We start from the raw sequence: 24,970 nt of genomic DNA, 5'->3' as shown, positions 1-24,970 counted from the left end.
TGCCGTGACCCGGATTCGAACCGGGGTTGCTGCGGCCACAACGCAGAGTACTAACCACTATACGATCACGGCGAGCCACGTACAGGACGAGCCTAGAGGTGAAAGTTTGGAGGCATGATTGTTAAGCCAGCTAACTTTATAGTAGTTGTGTTTCAGAGTTACTCTTAAAATGTAAAGGCTTCACGGACCATACCGATGAACAGCTGTAAAACAAAACGTGTGTGTGCGTAGGAGTGTAAGTTCACCACTAATTCAGCATTGGGACTGTTGTTCCTTTCTATTCTAATATAGTTTAAAATATAATAAATTCCTGTGATACAAAGATTAATTTTGACCATTATTACTCCAGATTTCAGTGTCACATGATCCTTCAGAAATCATTCCAATATGCTGATTGATTTATTGTCAATGTCGAAAACAGTTGTGCTGCTTAATATTTTTTGGAACCTGCAATACTTTTTTCAGGATTCTTTGATTAATAAAATGTACAGAATTTATTCAAAATATAAATCTTTTCTGACAACACAAGTCGTTTGCTTTCCGTTTTTAACAATTTAACATATCCTTGCGGAATAAAAGTATTATTTTCTTTAAAAAAAGAACAAAAAATAAATAAATAAATACTGACTCCAAACTTTTGAACTGTAGTGTAATGTTACAAAATATTTCTACTTTAAATTAATGCTGTTCTTTTTAACTTTTTATTCGTCAAAGAATCCTGAAAACATATTACAGGTTCTCTGTGTGTGTTTGTATATATACACACACATATTAAGCAGCACAACTGTTTCCAACATTGATAATAAATAAGCATCATGTGCGACACTGAAGACTAGAGTAATGGCTGATGAATATTCAGTCTTGCATCACAGGAATAAATTATATTTTAGAGTGCATTAAAATAGAAAACTATTATTTTAAATTTCAATAATTTTTCACAATATTACTGGGGTTTTTTTCCTTTATTTTGATAAAATCAATGCAGTCTTGATGAGATAATCTTAAGACACTTCTTTATAAAACATAGGCCCAAAAAATCTTACTGATCCCAGACTTTATAGGCTACGCATAAATGTATAGTGTTCACTAGTATCTGTATTTGTATTTGACAAAAGTGCATGTTTAATGTTATTGTTACTCAATTAAAACAAAACAAAACAAAAATTTAAATTACAAAATAACACTGAGCACTAGGGTAAATCTCTCAGATCTGAACCTCTGATAGGCAGTGTTGGGAAGGTTACTTTGGAAATGTAATAGGTTACAGATTACAAGTTACCCTGTTTAAAATGTAATAGTAGTGTAACCTTTTCAATTACTTTATTAAAGTAATGTAACTAATTACTTTTGAGTACTTTTTGATTACTTTTCTAAATTTGTGAAAATTAAAGAATAATAAATAAAAGCATATACATCAACTTAAATACAGTTATCTAATAAGCATGTGACGTATTCTGTGTAATAAACTCCTGAAACATTGGTGTTTTTTTTAAACTGCTGTCTCTCTGTATAGGATGATAGTTTTCTCAAAATAAGTAAAATGCACATGAAGTGACACAAAGCAGTTCTAGAAATTATGTTTATGTGCTCGTGTACTCCTATATTGAGATGGCAGAGGTTGAAAACACTGCGAGCTTCAGTAGGCCTATGTGTAGTAAATGAAACCATGTCTTTGCCATTAATTTACAGGAGGGGCGGACTGGGAAAAAAAATCAGACTGGAAAATTCAAACTCACACAAACAAATTCATGGACAAAACTATTTTTTGTATGGACCTGACATAAAAAAGGTTTAAATCTTTAATTTGGGGACATGCAAAATAATTAAAAGTTCTCTCCTGAACTGCACCTTCACTTCCATTTTTCTCTTCAGTCTCTTTATTTTGCCCTGTTATCCATCTCTCTCATGACTTTAATACTCAAGATTGAACAAAACTATACTTTACAATACAATACTCTAAAATACTACAATATCTTTATAGAAAAATCCTAATACTGTACACAAGTAATATTTTTCCCTTACAAAAAAATACCATGCTTTTATTAGCCTATATAAAAGTAAAATAACCTTGTTTTTTTTTTGCAAATGGATTTGTATTTATTTTTAAATAAATACATTTGTAAAATAATTTTACATTTTTGGTTATCACAGTTTAACAATAGTAACCATTTTCTCTGGATTTATAGTTAAATATTAAAATGTTAATTTTCGTAAGGGTTGTGTTGTTGTCTGTCGTAGCTCCCCCTAAACCTATAAAAAAAATCTGATTTTTTTTTCAGCTAAATTACTACTGTAACATTACAAGAGATAATAATGATGTGCTTTATATAGTATTTTGAGTGATGACTGATGAGCAACGTGCTGCTGCTTGATTAAATAAAAAAAAAACAAAGACAAAAAAGCATCTTTACAGATGAAACTGACCTGAAACCCTGAACAGTAGTTCTGCTTCTCTGCTCCAGCTGTCCACTTTATTCTCTCTCTCTCTCTCTCTCTCTCTCTCTCTCTCTCTCTCTCTCTCTCTCTCTCTCTCTCTCTCTCTCTCTCTCTCTCTCTCTCGCATTGATTACTCGGAGTCTGATCCAAACCGTTTGGCGGAGGCGCGGAGAGCGCGCGAGTCATCACTAACAATTCATGATTTATTAGAGATTTAATTATCAAATGGCGGATTCGCAAATGATCGCTTTATTACATTCGTCAGGCAATTATACAACAATGATATTAAATAGTGGGGCAAAATTGGCTCCCAGGCCACCGGGAATTGTCCCGGTTCTCCCGGTGTCCAGTCCGCGCCTGATTTCCACAGACACGCAGAATGTGCAAGTCATATATTGCATTTTTGGGGCTTTATATTCACAGACACTAGTCGATGTCATGTTTTGATTCAAGTGTACTGACCTACTTTTGATTTAGTCATCCAAAATGTGGCATATTCCGTCCGCGTTAGGCATTCCGTTTTTATGATTGGATTCTACGAACCAGACTGTATTTCCGCATCCCGGAAATTATTAGGGCGGTATGTCTCAGAATAGTCAGTGCAATTTGGAAAAGAAATCAGTTAAATCTGTATGTGGATGTGTGTAAATATTCCAATGTAATCCCCTTTGTAATCGTAAAAAATTTCATAAGTAACTGTAATTTAATTACTCATTTTTTCTTAGTAACTGTAACTAATTACAGTTACAATAATTTTGTAATTAAATTACGTAACGCCGTTACATGTAACTAGTTACTCCTCAACACTGCTGATAGGCATATATTATTCATATATAATAAAACAGTTTATAAAACAGTTTATAAAATCAATGTACACTGAAAGTAAATGTGGCATAAAAATCGGCACCCAACGTACAAGGTATCTTTCCCAAGAGCATGGTGTGAGACAGGGCTGCTGCTTAAGCCCAACATTATTTAACATTTACATCAATGAACTGGCGAGCAGTCTGGAGCGATCCACAACCCCTGGCCTCACCCTACACAACTCACAGATCAAATGCCTGCTGTATGCAGATGATCTGGTTCTGCCGTCTCCCACTCAACAAGGTCTACAGCCGAACCTGGACCTGCTAGAACAATACTGCCAGACCTGGGCCCTGACAGTCAAGATTCAAGATTTCAAGATTCAAGAGTTTTATTTGTCACATACCAAATTATATATAGCATACATAACCAGCAGTGAAATGTGAGTCAGGTCCGCTCCATGGACAGTGCAATTATTAAAGAAAACAACACAGATGAAAATATACATAAATATAGCTATGTAAGAATGAAATAAAAGTAAACAATAAAGATATAAGAATAAAATATAAAAAAGATGTATATTGTAGAACCTGAAGAAAACCAAAATCATGATCTTCCAGAAAAGATCCAGATCCCACGGAACACAACACACATTTACATTAGGCACTAACCCGATAACACACACATCACACTACAACTACCTGGGTTTGAAAATCACATCCACAGGAAACTTTAATCATGCTGAGAGTGAACTGAGAGATAAAGCACGCAGGGCCTTCTATGTCATAAAACGGAAATGTCCTATAGAAATCCCTATTAGAATTTTGGCTGAAAATATTAGAATCAGTAATTGAGCCCATTGCACTCTATGGCAGTGAGGTGTGGGGTCCACTGACCAATCCAAATCAAGATTTCACCAAATGGGAAAAACATCCAATTGAGACCCTGCATGCAGAACTGTGTAAAAACATATTACACATGCACCGGCCTACAACAAATAACGCATGCAGGGCAGAATTAGGCAAATATCCTCTAATCATAAAGATACAAAAAAGGGCAATTAAATTCTGGAAACATCTGAAACTCAGTGACCCCCAATCATATCATTATAAAGCCCTGCAACACCAAGAGCAAAGAAAGCAGTCCCCTCCCTCAGCTGATCCAGAGCTTCAGTCCTGATGATTCACTAACATCTACTGATGCTCTGAATCACATCAGAATCAATCAGATTACTGCACAAATCAAACAGAATTACATCACTCACTGGCAAACCCAAACAGAAAAACAGAGTAAAATGCGATGCTATTTGGCTCTAAAGAGAGAGTACAGTATGGCAGAGTATCTGTACACAGTTTCAGAGAAGAAACTGAGAAGCACGCTGACCAGATACAGACTCAGCGCACACAAGCTGATGATAGAGACGGGCAGACACAGAAAAACATGGCTGCCAGCGGAACAGAGACTGTGTTTACACTGTAATCTGAATAAGATGGAAACAGAACTGCACTTCCTAACAGAATGCCCTAAATACACGGACATACGGACAGTGTTCTATGATAAAATACAGCAGATCCATCAGACGTATAAAAAACCCTTCCGTACCAGGAGAAACTGCCGTATCTGTTAGGAGAACACAAGAACTGCTGTGTGTTTGCTGCTCAATATGTGTCTTCCTGTCATGATATTAGAGAAAACACTCAACCTTGCCCTGATCTGATGTTTCCATCACATGTAGATTATGTTATGCCATATTACTGTATTGTATTACTTAGATGTATATTTTGCCTCTGTAAATCTAATACCATATTCTATTTTATTTTATTTCTAACTTATACATTCACATACACTAATTCACTTTGCACTACATGGTTAATACTTTTTATATATTTTATTATTACTATTATTCTTTTTCTTTCTGTAAATACATATGTGCACTATTTGTAAGCAGCCCAGCTGCAACTGCTTTGGCAATACAAATGTACAGTTTTTGTCATGCCAATAAAGCACACCTAAATTGATATTGAAAATTGAGAGAGAGAGAGCTAGACTCTTAAATCAGGGATGTCTCTTTAAATAATCAACATGCTCGCCACTAAACCCGGATGTGGGTGTGGTCTGTTTCGTAACGTCAATCGTCAGCAAGGCGTGACTAAGCAATTCCAAGTGCTTCAGGGACACAAATGGGTATTTTAAACATTTCTGATATCAATACATGTTCCACATATATGTATACATGTATATATATATATATATATATATATATATATATATATATATATATATATAAGTTAATTTATCATATTAATTGTACATTAATGAATGGCGCGTAAAAGCGGCTTGCGGCTGATCTGAGGTGGATTGGTTAGGTCTGCAGAAATCATGGCGCCCTGGCGTCTTCGGCAGTTTTGTTTTCCAATACTGAAGTATGCAGAAATGTGTTAGCCGGTTGGCTTTTACAGCAAATTATCTTCCGATTTTATGTTATTTTCCACAGTTTTCATTCGAACTACTTGGTAAGTGTCGAATATATGCTTTGTGATTTCGTTCGTTCAGCGGCGGCCCGGTAACGTTACGCTGGCGTCGAGCGCGAGAGCTTTAGCTTATGGTAGAGTATTATACAATGTTTCAACATGGTTTCATTTTAATTATGAAAATGTGTAAGTCACTTGAATTTCTTGTTGATTTTTGTATAGCCCAACAGTAAGTCCGTTTAAAACTTAAAGCCGCGCGAAAACGATGGAAGCCGACTGGACTGTATAAACTGGACTAAACTTAAACTAAATATAACTTACGCTCATAATTAAATCACTTGCATTTAAACTAAACCGTGTACTAAACGTAACCTCAATTGAAGTCCTCAACTTGCTCTTAAACGACAATCTTTAAATGTAATTTACAACAAAACCATTAAAGCTTAGCTTAAACTGTAAGACTAAACTTGCACTCGAACTAAACCACTAATCTAGTTGACTGAACTTAAGTTTCAAATAAACTAATCGGATAAACTAATCAGATTAAGGTCATAACCCTTTAAACTAAACTAGCTAAACTAATCCTTTTAAGGATTAAAGCCTAATTTGAATTAAAGGGTAACATTTAAATGACGTTTTAATTCGATTGTGTCTTTTGGCTGTATTTTAGTTTTGGGGCTGAAGTTTTCAGTGTGTTTGCCCTTTGATATTTCTCTTTAGGGGAAGTCATTCTTAAAGAGTTAGTTTGATAATGCCTGATCTCTTAATTTTGTCTTTTTTTATTTTATCCAGACTTGTCTCCACTCTGTCCGTCAGAATGAGTGATTCGGCTGTAAAGAGGGTGGTGAGTGATATCATTCGCTCTCCAGAAGACAAACGGGAGTATCGAGGACTTGAGTTTACAAATGGGCTGAAAGCCATTCTCATCAGTGACCCCACCACTGACAAATCATCAGCCGCGCTGGATGTCCACATAGGTAAACCGGAAGAGTTTATTTATTGTTTGCTCCATTTTTGCACACATTTCTCCACTTTTTGTGTTCCCTTCTGTTTTAGTGCAGACTATTTATTACTAACCTGAGGGACATCTTAGCCTCAAGTCTTCCTTATTGGCCATCAATAACTGCATTTTATCTGAATTGATTGGGTTGCCTCTGTCTCTTAATAGCTTCCACTTCACAGAAAGCAGCTTTTAATAGTTCAGACCTTGGCAGCTGCCCTTGTCCTGGTTTTGTCTTTGTTGTAGAGAGAAACCCATAATAGTTTTTATTTCTGAAGAGACCACTCTGCACAAGTCATTGAAAGCATCCCTGTCACTTTGAATCTTTTCAGTCCTTTATTTAAGAAAATATAAGTGTAACTTTAATCAATTGATTTGAATTACAACTGGAGCACAGATGTTTCGGTGGGTTTAATTGATGCCAGGAAGTGCAGCGTTTAGCAATCAAGTAACTTTATAAAGCAAGAGTGTTTAAAGAACCATCCATTGAATGAAGTGTGTAATAAGAGATGTACATTAGAAAGATTTCATTGCTTTTCTTTAATGCTCACTTATTACATTTTAAAAGAGCTTTTTGATAAGGCCAGAATCACATTTGAGTGCATTGAGGTCATGCATTTTTTTTTTTCTTTTCCTAGGCTAGGCTTTGTTCATGCATTTTCAATCCGAAAAAAGACCATAGGACTAGCTTAACAAATGGAGTCAATCATTTAGACAATCACACAATGCTCTCAGTGATCCTTTATGAAAAATAAGCAGAATTTGGTTAAATCGTTCATAAATCAGTTTGTGAAATTTGCTGCATTTATTTCAATGTAACGATGTTTTGCAGGGGATTTGTGCAAATTCATTCTCTTTGTTTTGCAATAATTTGTTTCTTGAAAATACATTCATTTTCAACAGAGAATTGAAATGATGATTTGCTGTAAATTATTCTAGTGTTAATTGTCCTATTGAATTGAGTAACTATGTTTTGCAAACAACTTACACATTTGTGTTCATGCATACTTTATTTTTATCCATTTTATTTTATTACTCTTCATGCTACTAACTAAATGGATTTGCCTAAAGACTTGGAAGCCTACCTGTGTGACTGACTAGTATATTATGGTACAGCTGGTTGTCTGAGTGTTTTAAAGCCTTTAATACTGTAGCTCACCTTTATACAGACCTTTGTGCAACTATGGATTTAACTTGAGGTTCTTGAATATGTCGGAAACTGTTGTCATCCAGCTCGATTTACAAGTTTGTCAAGCGCTCTTTTTGTGTCGTAGTGCAAAAGAGCGGTATTTCTTGCACTTCTTAATCTCCTGCTTTTCTCTTCTCTTCTTACTATCTTGCAGGTTCTTTGTCAGATCCCGAGAACATTTCAGGATTGGCCCACTTCTGTGAGCACATGCTGTTTCTAGGCACTGAGAAGTACCCCAAAGAGAACGAGTACAGTCAGTTTTTGAGTGAGCACGCCGGCAGCTCTAATGCCTTCACCAGTGGAGAGCACACCAATTACTATTTTGATGTATCCCATGAGCATCTACAAGGGGCTTTGGACAGGTAATTTAATACAAAAAAAAGATAAACTGATGAATTATTAAAGGTCCATCTGGAGTGCTGGTCTTTTTAGATGCTGAAGAGTTATTGTGTGTGCTGTTTGAACTTCTGAAAAGGTGAACCGGGTTCAAAACTTCAGGTGTCACGATGCTTTTTGGTGTAGAGTTACATGCCCAGGAGGAATCAAGTTGCTGGGACCTGCTCATGTGACCCAGAACACAACCTGCTTATTTGAAACATTTAAATGATTCTTGATTAATCACCAAAATTTGGATCATGACTCAGAATTCTGCAAACATAACAATGGACACTTTAGAAAGCATCTTGCACGTGTTTGACATTTAGGAATGTGAAGGATACATTTTGAGGGTGTGGAAAAAGATGAACCAATCAGACATGAGCGACCGTTTGAAATCAGTCGGACACATAGCCAATTGGATGTCTGAAAGGACACCTGCACCTGCCTCTCTGACATTCTCATTGGTCAGCAGATGTATGTAAATGTGTTGTGTAGCAAAAAATGTATATTCTTAACTTTTGTTTGCTGTACGGAATGTCACTTTTGCAAGCTGCACTGCATGTTTTGCAGTGCACAAACCTTCTTGAAGTCATTGGATTCAAATGAGATTTGATGCATCTAAAACTCTAGTTTGTAGGTGCACCTAAACTTGCCATTTGTCAATTTTAATATCATACTCGCCAGATTATAGAGGAGTTAGGACTTTGTTGCATTAATTTTATTTGAAATGTATCTTTTTTTTTTTCCTCTTGCATATTTATGATCAACAGTGCAGATCACCATGTCAATTGCAGCAGTGTTAGTCACTGTGTACATTTATTTGCATGGCAGTTGTATGTGTTTTATTTAAGCTTTTATTTATACAAATATCTTGCATTTGTATAAATACAGCTGTAGGATAACATTTGATTGTTCAAAGAGACTTAATCTAAATGGTGCATTAAATGTTGTTTGACTGACTTTTTCTTGTAGATTTGCCCAGTTCTTCCTCTGTCCGCTGTTTGATGAGAGCTGTAAGGACCGAGAGGTAAATGCAGTGGATTCAGAACACGAGAAGAACCTCATGAATGACGCATGGCGGCTTTTTCAGTTGGAGAAAGCCACTGGGAACCCCAAACATCCTTTTAGCAAGTTTGGCACTGGTATGGAAATGCTTCATGCTTGATTTAATCTCTTTCATGTATTTACTGTACCATCATTTCTGTTTGAAGACCTAAGATTTGATTTGAAACATGCCTTTTTCCCATCACAGTGTACCGTAATTGTCTTCATTCTCAGTGTAGGACAGTGGAAAGATGGTGGATAATGTCTAGATCAATTTAGCCTAATCTTCTTTGAGGAGATTTATTGTGCCCAGAATAGCCAGATGATGGCAGCCTTGAGTTATATAAGGCTTGTTTACTTACTAAAAAAAAAAGTATGTTCTGTCCTTTATCCTAATGCTAACCAGCTGCATTCAGAGGAAAAACTGTTCATTCAATTGATGAAATGAATGCTGTCAAACAAATGTTTATTGGTAACTACATCAGCCTTTAGCTCAAACCTGAGTTCAAAATACAACTATTGATGTAAGACAAATTTCAGTCCGTTAAATTGCTGTACAACAGATGTGTATGTTAAAGAGCATTGCAGCCAAAGGTAATATTTTTTAACTTTTGTTTACATTACGGAATGTCACTGGATATTTTTTATGAATATTTTTTTTAAAGCAATATCCATAATCAGTGGATTAATCTGCTTTATAATTCATAATAGATTCATAAGAGCAGATGGGCAACACACTGATCTGACAAAACCCAACAATGTTTGATGCCATTTGTCTCTGTCTGTCAGTGCAGTGAGAATTGGCCTTAATACCATATACACCTCATATTAGGGCTGGACGATTAATCGAAAAGTAATCGAAACCGAAATTTAGAACCTCTAACCGACGTAATTTTCCCATGTCGGTTATTTCGGTTATTTCCTGTTAATACTTCCCCCTTAAAAGCGTGTGTAGCCACATGATTCTACCAGTAAGTGGCATAAAAGCAAAACACGGAGGTGAATGCCGGTTCAACCCATAGTGATGGCGCGTGAGCCATGAGTCTTCACTAAACTTTGTCAGTTGTCAGTTTGTTTTATGGTTTGGACATTCAAGCGATTAAACAATCTGATTTGTATTATTATATCGAGCTACCATGTTCACGCAGCTGCATTGTGGCACAAAAACTCATAGCTGTGAAGATCATGCGCACAGAGGAACGCAGTTGTCATCGCTGTCCTGTGATTTATCACTAAAGTATCTTAGAATCTCAAAACTTATTATAGCATATTTTTCTACTTTTGAAGGAACTAGGCTATTTACAACCCCCAGCTTCACAATAATATAGAGACGGTATGACTAATTCACACACGCAATCACTCGTACTGGTACTGTTTACCTTTAATCTTTATTTATCTCTTACACCATGCAATAATATGTAAGAAATGTTACGAACATAGATAAAATAACTGCTGATAGTGAGCTATGATCGTTCTTTCAATAGGAAAAAATACCCCACCTTTAATAGACGATCTCAACCGTTTGGCTGAGGCCAGTCTAAAAAGACACTCAGGACAGTTGACAGAACGCTGCTGCGTGTCGACACGAAAGCGTATCATTTTCACGTGTTATTAAGCCTTGCCACTTGCAAATGTAACCATTCAAAAGACTTTGAAGCATTCAAACACAAGACGCGGGAAAGCTGAACTGAGTAGCTGGTTACTCGCGCGCTGTGCTCGGTGCGCACGCGGAGAGAGAGCCGCATCTCACAGACAGCAACACTGAACTGACCTCTCGTTTGCAAAGTTCTCCTTTAAGTTCCTCCTGCACCTCAATGAACAAAAACAAATCGCAGTTTAAACAAACAGAAAAGGATGTATAAGAGCCCACTCCAGCACCGTGGTGTTCTGGTGTTCAGGGCTCATGCAGAGAGAGGCGTATCAAAACACTTGAACACTGAATTTGTCTGTTTTTGCTCTTGTACCGACAAATACATTAAAAATATGTGAAAATACCCGTCTTGGATAGTATGTTCGAAAAAACTGTCAGTTATGTCTTAAGTTAAAGTAAACAGTTGAGAAAAAAATCGTATGTGTATTAGGGGTGTGTAACGGTACATGTATTCATACCGGACCCTTTCGTTACAGGGCTTTCGGTACGGTGCACGTGTGTACTGAATGACAGAATGCAATATTTTGTGCGCGGAACATAAGTACATTTTTGTGTATCCAAACAAACATTTTAAGTAGCGGAAGTCTCCGCGTTCAGCGCAAATCCCGCCCTGCAGCTGATTCTAAGCCGGCGACACACTGGATGCGTGGCGCAAGCGTCTCAGCTGCGTGGCGTGTCTGTTTTTAATTCGGCTCCCATGTTAACAGGTTAGAGCTTGCAGACTGCCTGCGTGAGAAACGCATCTCAGGCCGCGCGGAAAACGCGTGCATGCTAGAAATAGAACCGACGCCTATTTTTCACGCGACACGCAAGCGTGTTGAAAGCATTTCCAGGCAAAATAGAATAGGAAAATATGTTTATATGTCATTTTGTACACAAATACATATTAATTCATGACACTTTGATGTTTAAAAGTCTATAGGTTGACATAAATTCAGAAATAAATGTAATTTTAAAAATAAATTAATAATTATTGATTTTCAAATATTGCACCTGTCAAACATAGTCTATTTTGCCGTCAATACTGTTGACGGTGTCCTTTATCAGTAGGCTTTATATTTATGCTCAACATGAAGTATAGATATTATTGTCGTGAAGACAAGAGCCTGGTCTGTCAGCGGTCTCCCTCTATGTCACCTACAGTAGCAGCAGCGCGCCAGCGTCGCGTCAGGCACGATTCTGCTGAAGCAAGCCTACAAGCTGGGATTGGTAATGCTGCACTGTAATCATAGTTATTTATTATATTTTTCATTATATTTTATTATGATATTGGTTTGAGACTGAGAGTATTTTATTTAGTGGAGTACTTTGCAGCAGTATTTTATTTCTTATTCTTTTTTTATTTTAAATATATTTTATTAAAAAGTATTTAAAAATAGTAATAAACAACCTGCAGTTTAATGTTTGCATTTCTTTCCCTTACTGTACCGAAAATGAACTGAACCGTGACTTTAAAACCGAGGTACGTACCGAACCGTGATTTTTGCGTACCGTTACACCCCTAATGTATATTATATTGGATGCATTCATTGTCTCTTAAAGTGACCAAAACTAATAGGGCTTGGGTGCCGCGTTGCATTCTTGGACGTGGCAGGCATGTTGATGAACACATAGACAGAACGAACATACAAATTAAACACTTTCAAACAGGGCCCAATGGTACACCCTGAACCGGGCCCCGCAAAACCCAACTATGGCCCTGTTTACAGTACAAACCTTGTAAGTGAACTATGAGGGCAAAAAAAACAGAAACAAAATAATCGTTCATTAATCGTAATCGAGGTAGTGTGTTCAATTAATCGAGGTTTTGACTTTAGGCCATAATCGTCCAGCCCTAACTCATATAATGGTACAGCAACAGTTTAAAGATAAAACTCATCTGAACACCACCATCAGAACAGCCACCCTCAGATCTTGGCTTGAATTCATATGGCAACGCTCCGAAGCGAACAAGGGTTCATTTTCTTCATCTTTGAGTCAGGCAGGTCTGTAGCTGTAGGTGAAGCGTGTGTAAATTTAAAGTTGTCTTCATCTCTGGGTACCAAATGTAATGTGCCTATTGACTGTCCTTTTGTATTCTTATCAGTGCTGGTTGTTTTACACTAAATTGTGTTTTGTGAAAATTATTATTATAATTTTTTTGTCTCTTTTAAGGCAATAAGTTAACCCTTGAGACTAGGCCATCTAAACAGGGCATTGATATCCGTGAGGAGCTGCTCAAGTTTCACTCCACCTACTATTCCTCCAACTTGATGGGATTGTGTGTCCTGGGCAGAGGTCAGTCATTGGCCACATAACCAACCTTAAATCGATTTCTTTTGTAAATCTTCACAGTATTCACATTCACTCTGTTTAATAAAAAGCAAAAAATGAATCCGATTTTTGTACGTAAATGTAGTTGACAGTAAATGTAATGATCTGTGAGCTCCATTCAAGGCACGGCAGATTTTTCACTTTGGTCTCATTCTGACACTTTCACGAGATCTGCCTTGTTCTTTGTCATTCTGATGAATGAATCCTAATTTGTTTTTGCATAGACTAGTATGTTTTATAAAAGGTGCAGAGATAAAGTTTTCAGTTGAAGTTTAACATTGTGTCTCCATGTTTTTTCCAGAGTCGCTGGATGATTTGACATCTATGGTAGTGAAGCTTTTTGGAGAGGTTGAGAACAAGAATGTCCCTCTCCCAGAATTCCCATCACACCCTTTCCAGGAGGAACACCTGAGGGTGAGATCTAAACTCTAAACCTGCTTTTTCTTGGTGACATCTGACAGAAATGCATCCATCAGAATTGACCTTTTAATATTATGCTCTACCCTTTTTACTAATACTAAAAGTATTACTTTCTTTAACCGTACACTACTGTTTGGATTTCAGTAAGGTTTAATGTCCTTTGAGTTTGTGAATGGATAATTCTACTGCATTTTTTGTAGCACAATTTCCTTTTCTTTTAAGGAATGTTCTCTACTACTCTCTTATGTACTACATTTTTCTTTCTTCCCCGCAGCAATTTTATAAAGTCGTGCCTATCAAGGACATAAGAAACTTGTATGTGACCTTCCCTATCCCAGACCTGCAGAAGTACTACAAATCAAATCCAGGTCATTATCTGGGCCATCTGATCGGACATGAGGGTCCAGGGAGTCTTTTGTCTGAGCTCAAAGCTAAAGGTGAGAGAGTTTGTCAGGAATAGGAACTTTTTCTTTGAGTGCCCGAATAATAAAGTGTGCAAAAAATTTAAGATAATTTGCCAGTAAGACATCAAATTAGCATTTGACTGGTAAAATGGCCTGGTTGCATACATTTTAGATCTCAGCCATTTATTGTGTCCATGGATTCATGGATGCACTGTCTCTCTCTTCAGGATGGGTGAACACGCTAGTCGGAGGCCAGAAAGAAGGAGCCAGGGGATTCATGTTCTTCATTATTAATGTGGACTTGACAGAAGAGGGGCTGTGTAAGGACCTGGAGTGTGTGTGTGTGTGTGTGTGTTGGTGCTGGTCACTGTTTTTTTTTTAATGGCTTGAGTTGTATTTCCTGTGTATCTAGTGCATGTCGAGGATATCATCTTCCACATGTTCCAGTATATCCAGAAGCTGCGGACAGAAGGCCCTCAAGAGTGGGTCTTTCAGGAGTGTAAGGTATGAACATGCTTGTTCATGAAGTAAAGTCGTGCAATGCAAAGAGTGTAGAAAGATTTGTGAGTTCCAGTCATAGAAATGGAATTTACTGTGTAAACACTACACTTTCCATTGACTTCCATTCATATGCATGCAGGTGAGTGGAAACGCAAGCTCATGCAAAATTGTTCCAAAGTTCAAGTTTGGTGATCTCTGACCTGAGAATTCCTATGACGTGAAAACGTGACCAATAGAAGATCGATTGTCACGCCATGACCTCGCAGCTTAATTAAAAAACATAAATCTAAAACTGCAGTGTTGCAGAAAAGTGGAGTACAAAATGTATGTTTTTACATTTTATCCGTTATTTAACTGTAAACTTCTATTGTGCGGCACATTTAGCCGAGTAATGAAAAATTAATAAAATTAAATTTGTTTGCATTTCAAAGGATTCATTAAATTCTTTTATGCAGTTTATTTGAAAGGCAAGCTAGAAAAAATTTAACTACCTTTAAAAAAAGATTTTGTGAAAAGATAAAATTGATTTCATTGGGCCCTTTTAAGGACTGGTTTACCCAATAATTAAAATTCATTATGTGCTTTTATCTTGTTTCAAACCTCTATGACCAACACCAGGTGAATTTTCATACAGTGCTACTGACAATGACACTATGGTTAGGACATCGCTGACTGGTCTATACATTTTGTTTTTGCAGGATTTGAACACCGTGGCTTTCAGATTTAAGGATAAGGAACGTCCTCGTGGCTACACGTCTAAAGTGGCTGGACTACTGCATGTAGGTGTCTGTCATGAAAGACCTTAAAAGGTTGTCACCATGGTTACAGTTGCTTGTGCCATCAGGGTGCCGCTCTGTTTTTTGTCAGGAGATCAAGGCCAGTGTTTAATTTGAATTATTTTCTGTTTGTGTACAGCATGCAACAGTATACTGCAGTCTGTCTATTTCAGAAATTATGTTTGGAATAATATGCATCAATATACCAATCGAACAGTGTTGTGTAACTTTGGAAATCTAAGGTTGAGTGCATTATATTATAGGTTGCAGTACCCAGTGATCTGGTTGGATACTAAAAAATATTTAATAATTGTATAAATGAAAACCTTTAAAGACATTTAAAAGCTATAAATCATTCAGATTGTTTTGGAGAAAAAAATAGATAATGCCCATTTCTTTCTGTGTCAGTACTATCCGTTGGAGGAAATCTTGGCTGCAGAATACTTGCTGGAGGAGTTCAGGCCAGACCTGATCGAGATGGTGCTTGATAAACTGAGACCAGAGAATTTCAGGTGAGCACAGTGGTCTTTCAGTTTTGTAACATACACACTTTTATGTGCAAACATGTAAAAGAAAGCAGTGCTATTTGGGATCCATTCAAGGCAAGGCAAAGTTTATTTATATAGCACATTTCATACACAATGGTAATTCAAAGTGCTTTACATAATAGAAGGTTAAAAAAAATCTTAAAGAAAAATAATCACAAAAGTAAAACAAGCAATTTAAAAGCTTTGAAAATTATTTAAAAATTGATTAAAGAATTTAAGACAATTTAAAAATAGAAAATGGTTTTACATAAAATACAGTGCAATACATAAAATATACTGTAATCGGTTCGGACCTCGCATAGTGCTCATTAAATAAATGCACAGCTAAACAGATGAGTTTTGAGTCTAGATTTAAAAATGGCTAATGTTTTAGCACATCTGATCTCTACTGGAAGCTGGTTACAACTGTGGGTGGCATAATAACTAAAGCAGATTCCCCTTGTTTTGTGTGAACCCTTGGTATTTCCCAAATATTAAACAAACACTGTCGCTGGTGTTACCCATGATAAAAAATGTGGATAGATCGGAAAGCTGTTTAGTGTCCCCCTCAGGTTGAGGTTATTTTAACACAAACGTCCGGATGGCTGCTCTCTTCAAAGACCTACTGAATGTGCTTTTGAACCTGTGCAAAGCAAATATCAGCTTCTTTAATGTATTGCTCCTTAGGCCCAAACGGGATTCAGATTATTCATATATTTTTTTTTTTTTTTTTTTTTTTTTTTAAATCTGTTTTTGAAGTGTTTTTTGATACTAGATCCTCTTGCTGTGTTTGAAAGACTCCCACTTCAGATTCTCACCAATGTGATGGAGGCAATTTCCTTTCCAGCTTTAAAAGAGCATTTTGTCTCTGAACCATATCTCAACCCCCATACCATTGCTTCTCTTGTGTTGTTTTTGGGATGGAAGACCTTTTAGGGTTGCTGTATTTTATTTTGTCTTAGTATTTCTAAACTATTCTGATCAAGATAAAGACTTGTACTTCAGATCTGGTGATTTACTGCTTGTCACATCTCTTCTTGTGTGATTTGGCTACTACACTGACCTTGCTAAAAGCACTGCAACTTTAGATGACCAAAGTCTCACATAGATATTTAGATTTAGTCAGATATCTGTGAAAATCTAATCTAGCCTTTTCTGCCCAATAAGTGGCAACTTAGACAGCTGGAGACAATCTGTAACATATTTAAAATATTTATATTTAAAACAGTTATTGTGACATTTGGCAGTGGGTTTTATCAAAATTCAAAATGACATTTTAACTTGAGTGTTCATGAATGTTGCCAAATCCACCAACTAGGTCTTCCTCAGGAGTGCATATTTTAGAAACCCAGTTCCTTGTAAACAACGTATGTTTTTCCAGTAGAATTAAAAAAGGATCTGTGCTCTCATAGTGCTGGAAATTGTGTAGCACCAGTTAAATAAAAGCCGTTGCCGTTAGAGCTTAGATTCTCTGCCCGAGCTCGGGCCTGACCCGCGGGCCAGGTCGGGCCGATATTTCCTGCCACCGTCCTCGGGCCAGGTCGGGTCGGGCCCTTTATAAAGCACGTCACGTGTCATGCGCAGCGTCTCGTCCACTCGCAGTCTCGCATGCGTGACGCATCACACCTGCTGTGCGTGCTGCACTATTCAGTAGCTTAAGTGCAACATGGAGCTTGAAGAATCAAAGAAAAAAATTAAAACAGGAGAATTAACTTTAGGTATGGAAACATTTTAAACTAGTCGTAGGGAGTGACAACATATGTGTTGGCTTTGTCTCGTGCATTAAATGCGGCATGCATATATATATATATATATAACTGCGCAGCTCCCCCGTAGCCTAAATGATCTACCACAGCAGCACCTGCGGTTAAAAAAAAAAAAAACAATATCTGGCACCGCCCCTGGTTATAACGGCCCACATATTAAAAATGGTCGGGTTTAAATCGGGCTCATAATTACAGTGAACGTGTCGGGCCGGGCTCGGACACAACGTGCTCAGGCTCGGGTAGGGTCGGGCTTGATTTGTTGGGCCCGATCTAAGCTTTACTTGCCGTTTTTGTGTGCAATAAGCATCAGGTGGTGAAACTGCTCTATCCTGCAGGTAACCTTGTGTGATTTGGACCAATTCTGAAAGGAGTATTCAGGTTCAGAAGTCAAAAGTTCTCTATTGATCAGAATGGTCTAAATTTGTCCAGAAATGGTGCATTGATCTAAAGCCCTGCACAGCAGATTGAAAAGCTCCGGGAAACTCAAACCTTTGACTGATGTAATGACCATAATTCCCAATCTATTTACTGCAGCAAAATTGCATGGCCCATTTTCCCCAAGGGAGTTGTGGGAAATGGACGATGTCATGCTGTGTCTGGCGCAATGATCATACAAATCTTTAAGCTTCACTTTTTTTCTTTTCTTTTTTTTTTTTTCTTTAAGGGTCGCTGTTGTCTCCAAATCATTTGAAGGACAGACGGACCGAACTGAGGAGTGGTACGGCACGCAGTATAAACAGGAAGCCATTACTGATGAGGCTATTAAGGTGAGACACATTTGATTTCGTCAGATGTTTGATTTCATTTGTGGTTTCTTTTCTTTTTTTCAAGTACACATACAAATCTTATTTTCATTTTCATTCAGAATTTTGACTAGTGGTGAATGTCTGGATGGGTAACTAAAAAGGTTGTAGGGGCGATCCATGTATTATGAGCACTGTATGTTTGATCAAAGGGGACTGGCTAAGCTGTGAAATACACAGGTCAGCTTGATTTTGTAAAAACTTTAAACTCTAGGAAACTGTAATTACCATAATTTGGGGGAGAAAATTAATTATTGCCTTTTTGTTTCAGAAATGGCAAAATGCAAACCTCAATGGAAAGTTCAAACTGCCAATGAAGAATGAATTCATTCCAACAAACTTTGAAATTTATCCTCTAGAGAAGGATCCCCCATCTATCCCCACTTTGATTAAGGTATTGTTTTTTTTTTCTTAAATACAATTTGTACTTTGAGTATCTTTTAACTGATTTACTAAAAATCTCCCAAACACTGACTTTTTGGTCTTCCTCAATCTTTTTTAAGGATACAGCAATGAGCAAAGTTTGGTTCAAACAGGATGACAAGTTTTTCCTACCCAAGGCTTGTTTAAACTTTGAGTTTTTCAGGTAGGTTCAGCATAAAAACTGTATATTCTAGTGATTTGTCTATCTAGTTGTATTTTGCATAATGGTAACAATTATTAGTGGTAGAGTACTATTTGCAAAAATAATTCTACAATTAAATATTTAAAAATATATATTTGTTTCACCTGAAAACGTTATGTAAAATTGTTAATTGTTCATCAATGCTCTTCAGGTTTTACAGATTTTCTTTTTGCTCCCCAGCACTCATGTTTTTTTTTTACGACCAATTAAGCTAATTTTAAAGTTATTGAAATAGCATTTTTTTAAATCCTCTTAAATTCCCTTTTAACTACTGTATTTTTCGGACTATAAGTCGCGCCTGGAGTATAAGTCGCATCAGCCCAAAAATACGTCATGATGAGGAAAAAAAACATATATAATTCGCACTGGACTATAAGTCGCCATTTATTTAGAACCAAGAGAAAACATTACCGTCTACAGCCGCGAGAGGGCGCTATATGCTGCTTAGTGTAGACTACAGGATCACTGAGCAGCATAGAGCGCCCTCTCGCTGCTGTAGACAGTAATGTTTTCCCTTGGTTCATTTCTCTTAGTTCATTTCTCTTGGTTCATGTCAAATTAATTTTGATAAATAAGTCGCACCTGACTATAAGTCGCAGGACCAGCCAAACTATGAAAAAAAGTGCGACTTATAGTCCGGAAAATACGGTACTCTAAAGGAACTGCAATTACATTTTTCAGAGATTAACCCTTCGTACTGAAGTTATAAGTGACAGGATTTATCACTTGCATTCTTTCCACAGCCCGTTTGCATACGTGGACCCGTTGCATTGTAACATGGCGTATTTGTACCTTGAGCTACTCAAGGACTCCCTGAATGAGTATGCATATGCAGCCGAGCTAGCCGGCCTGGGCTATGACCTTCAGAATACTGTCTATGGGATGTATGTAAGTATGCTAGTATCCCCAATGCCACGGTCTCCAACATGCCACTCCCATGAGGAGGCCAGTCCAGTTTCACACACTGCATTGATTATTGTCTGAAGATGTGACCCATGTAACTTTAAATGTTGTTTTTAGTCTGCTCTGCAGTAGCTCATGCATCTGTGCTGAATTTTGTGTATGTTTGTCTCATAGAGTGTCTTCCATTTTAAATGTTACAGATTTCATAAAATCAAAACAATGAAAGATGAAAGTGCTTGAGCGGTTTTTGTTCTTATCACTCGTTCTCATAAATATTCAATGCATCTTTATGTGTGTCAGCTGTCAGTCAAGGGTTATAATGACAAACAACACATCTTGCTGAAGAAGATAATTGAGAAAATGGCCACGTTTCAGATCGATGAGAAGCGCTTTGATATCATTAAGGAAGCGGTAAGAGGCACACACACATACTCTTTAATATACTTTTACAGTAACGGATGACATTTATTGTCACAAATCTATGCTCACAGGAATCTCTGTAGATTTCCCCATTTCCAAGCCAATTTGTGTTTTCTTCTTAACACAGTTCACCATGTTTTACACCTAAATCAAAATTTAAAGTTTTACATTTAGGCAAAACCGAAAGTTTATTTAATAATCAAAATGTAATAAATATTTATAGCACTCTACTTAAAATGTTGTACATTTTAAATTGTGCATGAGGCAGTTTTTAAATCAACCTTTTAATACAATTTATTTTTATTTTAATGTAAACAAAAAAAATATTACAACCACAGTTTGTTCTAACAAGGCTAGGCGTGTGTGCACATCAAAAGCAAAATGTAAATGCTGTAAATTCATGAGTAGATTACATACAATGTCAATGCACAGATGTAAATTCTTAATGAATTGGGTGACGCGATTGCCTGCGAACACGCAGTATTTGCCTCAATCGTGTCTTCCACACAAACTGACAAATTTCAACTTGTGTGGGAAATTTGCATGACGCGTTGTTGTGCAGCATCAGTGAAGAGCTTATTGACATGTCAGGTTTGACACGTCTGGTTGTATCAGAAAGTGGAGGAGAGCATTATAGTGTTTTTATTTGCGTGAGTGAGGCTTAAAACATTCTGCTTGCAACCTAGAGCGAGTAACACAATGCGAATAACAAATTTAATGAATATCTAATACAGTACAGATTTTTTTTTTCTAGGTAACAAATGAACTATGTACTTTAAATGGCTTTCTTGAGGGACATATAAAGTTAAAGGAGACTTTGTTTACAAGCTGTATTTCTGCAGTTGAAACACTGAATTGTTTTTTGATTGCTGATATTGATGCATCATTAGCAGAAATATCTGTGGATTCGTATGGGCCTGGTAGTCAGACATTTGGTGTTTTCTGATCCGTGTCCATGAGAAAATATGCTCTATAACAGCTCTAAATGAAACTTGTGTTTTTTTTTGTTTTTTTTCAGTATATGAGGTCTCTGAATAATTTCCGTGCTGAACAACCTCACCAGCATGCCATGTATTACCTGCGGCTGCTCATGACTGAGCTGGCCTGGACCAAAGATGAGCTCAGAGATGCTCTGGATGGTACGAAGCTCTATCATTGTTCTGTGAAAGGAAGCGCAATGGTCTCCTGCATGTGTTCATGCTGTGACTGTTTCTTAGATGTGACGTTACCTCGACTGAAGGCGTTCATACCGCAGCTGTTGTCACGGTTACACATTGAAGCCCTGCTGCATGGAAACATCACTAAACAGGTTTGTATGAAAAGCATTTTTCCTTGATGACGTACAGAAAAGGCAGGTGGAGATCGTGAGGTTTTATCTCGAGACGGGTTGAAACAATTTAAGATTAACCATTTTTGTTTTGGTTCATGTTTGAATTGCTTTGTTCTCATTTTTGTTAGTTGTAAATTAATTGAATTGGCTCATACATTGATACAACATGATGTAATGTTAGATTTTGCTTTTGTGAACCTGTTATGGTTAGTGATTTGAGCAGTGTGCTCTGTCTAACTGTCTGTCTCCTGTCTCCAGTCTGCTCTGGGCATGATGCAAATGTTGGAGGACACTCTCATTGAGCATGCTCACACTAAACCCCTACTACCGAGTCAGTTAATTCGCTACAGGGAAGTGCAGGTACCTGACGGTAAGTCCTTAGCACCACAAACTTCCATGCAACATCTAAGATGGTCTTACATTCTCTCAAATCTGAGCTCTGCATCAGTATACACAACCGTTCGAAAGGTTGAAATTGTTACTGTAATTGAAAAGCTCACCATGGCTGAATTTATTTGATCAAAAATACAGTAAAAACAGTAATACTGTGAAATTAGTCATTAAGAAATGAAGACTGGTATTAAATCTGAATGAAATTTAAGGTCTATGATATTTGTGCTTGTTTTATGTGTGTGTGTGTGTGTGTTTGTTATGGTTCTTGTTTAAGTCCAGTTCTCTGTGGTTATCAGGTGGTTGGTATGTTTACCAGCAGAGGAATGAGGTTCATAATAACTGTGGAATCGAGATTTACTATCAGACTGACATGCAGAACACCCATGAGAACATGCTGCTGGAGCTCTTCTGTCAAATCATCTCTGAGCCATGCTTCAACACGCTACGCACCAAAGAACAGCTGGGTAACTCAATGCTCTCAGTTGTGTGTGGAAATACAGTTTTCTCTCTTTTTGTCTATCGATATAATTAGTAGTAGTTGGTAGTTCAGTTTAGGCACACAGACTCTTCCTGCTGCTCCCACTGCTCTTAAAAACAAATTTCTTTCTTTCTATGTGTCTGACCGTCCAGGTTACATAGTGTTCAGCGGCCCCCGCAGAGCTAATGGAGTGCAGGGTCTGCGTTTCATCATCCAGTCTGAAAAGGCTCCTCACTACCTGGAGTCTCGAGTGGAGGCCTTCCTCAAGAACATGGAGGAGAGTGTGGAGGAGATGGGGGAGGAAGCGTTTCAGAAGCACATCCAGGCACTGGCTATTCGCCGTCTTGACAAACCCAAGAAGCTGGCGGCTGAATGTGCCAAGTACTGGGGAGAAATCATCTCCCAACAGTACAACTTCGACAGGGGTGAGAGTCACCGAAATGAACTTGTGTTAGCGTCATGTATCTGTAGTTTTAATGTCATTGTCTTTTCTGATCTAGATAATCTTGAAGTGGCTTACCTGAAGACACTGACAAAGGAACATATTATGCAGTTTTACAGGGTTGGTAATGATCTGAATATTTTTGTTGAAACAGTTGCTGACACTTGCATTTCCTGAAGAAATTGTCCATGCTTGCAGCAAAACAATAATGTTAGGATTTTGGCTTTGGTTCTGTGCAAATGACTTTTTCATACCACACACATTTATTTTTGTGTTGAATGAAAGTCTGTACACAGAGTACAACATTGTAAAAGCAGGTGCATGAGAAATAGACCACATTTCAGTATGCAAACACATGCAAAAAGGGCCAATCTCAACGGCATTTGCCAATATTTCAGTGAGACCATTGCTGTCAGTTATATGCTTAAAGATTCAGATTTTCTGTAACTATGTAACTATATAACTTATTATTGTATATTATTATAAAACAAGCACATTTAATGCTAATTTGTTGACAACATGTTTGAATTAAGTCTGTGTATATGAAGTAGTTTCCAAAGGATTAATTTAAATTAACTTTCAATTAAATGCAGCACTTGCAAACACAAATAATTTATCTACATATCTCCAAATATTGAATGCCTCTAGTCATGTGGTTCATTCATCATGTCTGTTCTCTCCAGGACTTGTTGGCCATTGATGCTCCCAGAAGACACAAAGTGTCTGTGCATGTGCTGTCTAGAGAGATGGACTCCTGTAAGTACTTGCACAGTACTTCCATTTTGATTGGACTGACTGCAGTAGCAGCAGGGCAGATTCATTTATTTCTAGCACGTGTTTCCTGTAGGTCCAGTGGTTGGAGAGTTTCCTGCTCAAAATGACGTCAATCTGGCTCCTGCCCCTTCACTTCCGCAGGTATCGCATAGATGTATATGTACAGTTGCAATATGCATTTTTGAATATGCAATATTTAATGGCCTCAAACTTTTGAAATCTGCACATTGTGGTGGATAGTTTTGCATGAGCAAGTACTGCTTGCATTTTCTTTAAAATAAATAAATGACTCATTGTGTTGTTTCAGCCGTCATTGGTTCAGGATATGACTGAATTCAAAAGGAGTCTGCCGCTGTTCCCTCTCACCAAACCTCACATCAATTTCATAGCTGCCAAACTGTGACCAGCATCATGGGATTGTCAGAGATGCCCAAATATGGAGCCAGTAACGTCGTTGTCTTTGCGTGAGTGTGTGTGTGTGTGTGTGTAAGCAGGCAGGGCCATGACCGTGCTGCTTGCAGCATTTTTAGTTGTGCTCTACGCGAGACATGCACACTTGATATCTCATAGATACAAAAAAAAAAACATACAATGTTTTTCACATGGCTTCTGTCAGAAAATTTGTATTCCTTTATAACATAGGAATCACTCGCTGGCCACGATCAAACTTTTTCATTGTTCGGTTTCATTTCATTTACACCACTGTTAAACAAGAAAGCTGTTGTGCCATTTATCAAGTTAAGTCTCCTGAAATGAAATACTGGCCTTAAGATGAGTGATCAGGTTTTCTGGCACCTTTTAGAAAGTTTAATTTAAACTATTTGCTTTGAGTTGTTTTTAGTTTCTGTGCATGTTAACAGAGTTTTATCTTTAAGGATAGTGTTGCAAATCCAAGGTGGTTTACTTGATGGACTTTGATTTTAATTGCGGTTGAAGAAATCTCATAATAAACCATTTTTAATATCATTTTCATTTGTTTATTTGTTACTTTGTCCTTAAGCAGTTCAGAATATACACGAAACCCTGTTCATCTGACCTAAACTCAAGATTCCTCTCATGAAACATCAATTATGTAAATTGTTTGTGAAAACCATACACAATGTTTTAAGATATTTGTTTGAT

At 37.3% G+C, this 24,970-nt stretch overlaps 1 protein-coding gene and 1 non-coding gene across 3 annotated transcripts; one reads left to right on the top strand and one right to left on the bottom strand.

The window, feature by feature from the left end:
* Positions 1-72, bottom strand: trnah-gug (transfer RNA histidin (anticodon GUG)). Its single transcript has one exon. It is a non-coding gene; the product is annotated as a tRNA-His (tRNA).
* Positions 73-5,299: 5,227 nt separating this feature from the next.
* Positions 5,300-24,814, top strand: LOC132110454 (insulin-degrading enzyme). 2 transcript variants are annotated; one of them, XM_059517075.1, is made up of 25 exons: positions 5,300-5,424; positions 6,504-6,688; positions 8,055-8,262; positions 9,251-9,420; positions 13,128-13,250; positions 13,588-13,700; positions 13,981-14,143; positions 14,338-14,430; positions 14,523-14,614; positions 15,310-15,390; positions 15,796-15,899; positions 18,345-18,447; positions 18,755-18,877; positions 18,987-19,069; positions 19,852-19,996; positions 20,312-20,422; positions 21,450-21,570; positions 21,649-21,740; positions 22,020-22,131; positions 22,451-22,618; positions 22,785-23,057; positions 23,133-23,194; positions 23,758-23,830; positions 23,922-23,989; positions 24,156-24,814. In XM_059517075.1, exons 2-25 carry the CDS (start codon positions 6,529-6,531, stop codon positions 24,249-24,251), a joined length of 2,937 nt encoding a protein of 978 aa, XP_059373058.1. In that variant the 5' UTR covers positions 5,300-5,424; positions 6,504-6,528; the 3' UTR covers positions 24,252-24,814. The 2 variants fall into 2 exon arrangements, with proteins under 2 accessions (XP_059373058.1, XP_059373057.1); XM_059517074.1 differs by lacking the exon at positions 5,300-5,424 and adding an exon at positions 5,569-5,753.
* Positions 24,815-24,970: the final 156 nt, after the last annotated feature.

The sequence above is a fragment of the Carassius carassius genome, chromosome 30 (assembly GCF_963082965.1).
Source record: "Carassius carassius chromosome 30, fCarCar2.1, whole genome shotgun sequence".
NCBI classification, from domain to species: Eukaryota; Metazoa; Chordata; class Actinopteri; order Cypriniformes; family Cyprinidae; genus Carassius; species Carassius carassius.
Note: the sequence above shows the minus strand (reverse complement) of the source record. Positions and strands in the feature narration are given on the sequence as shown.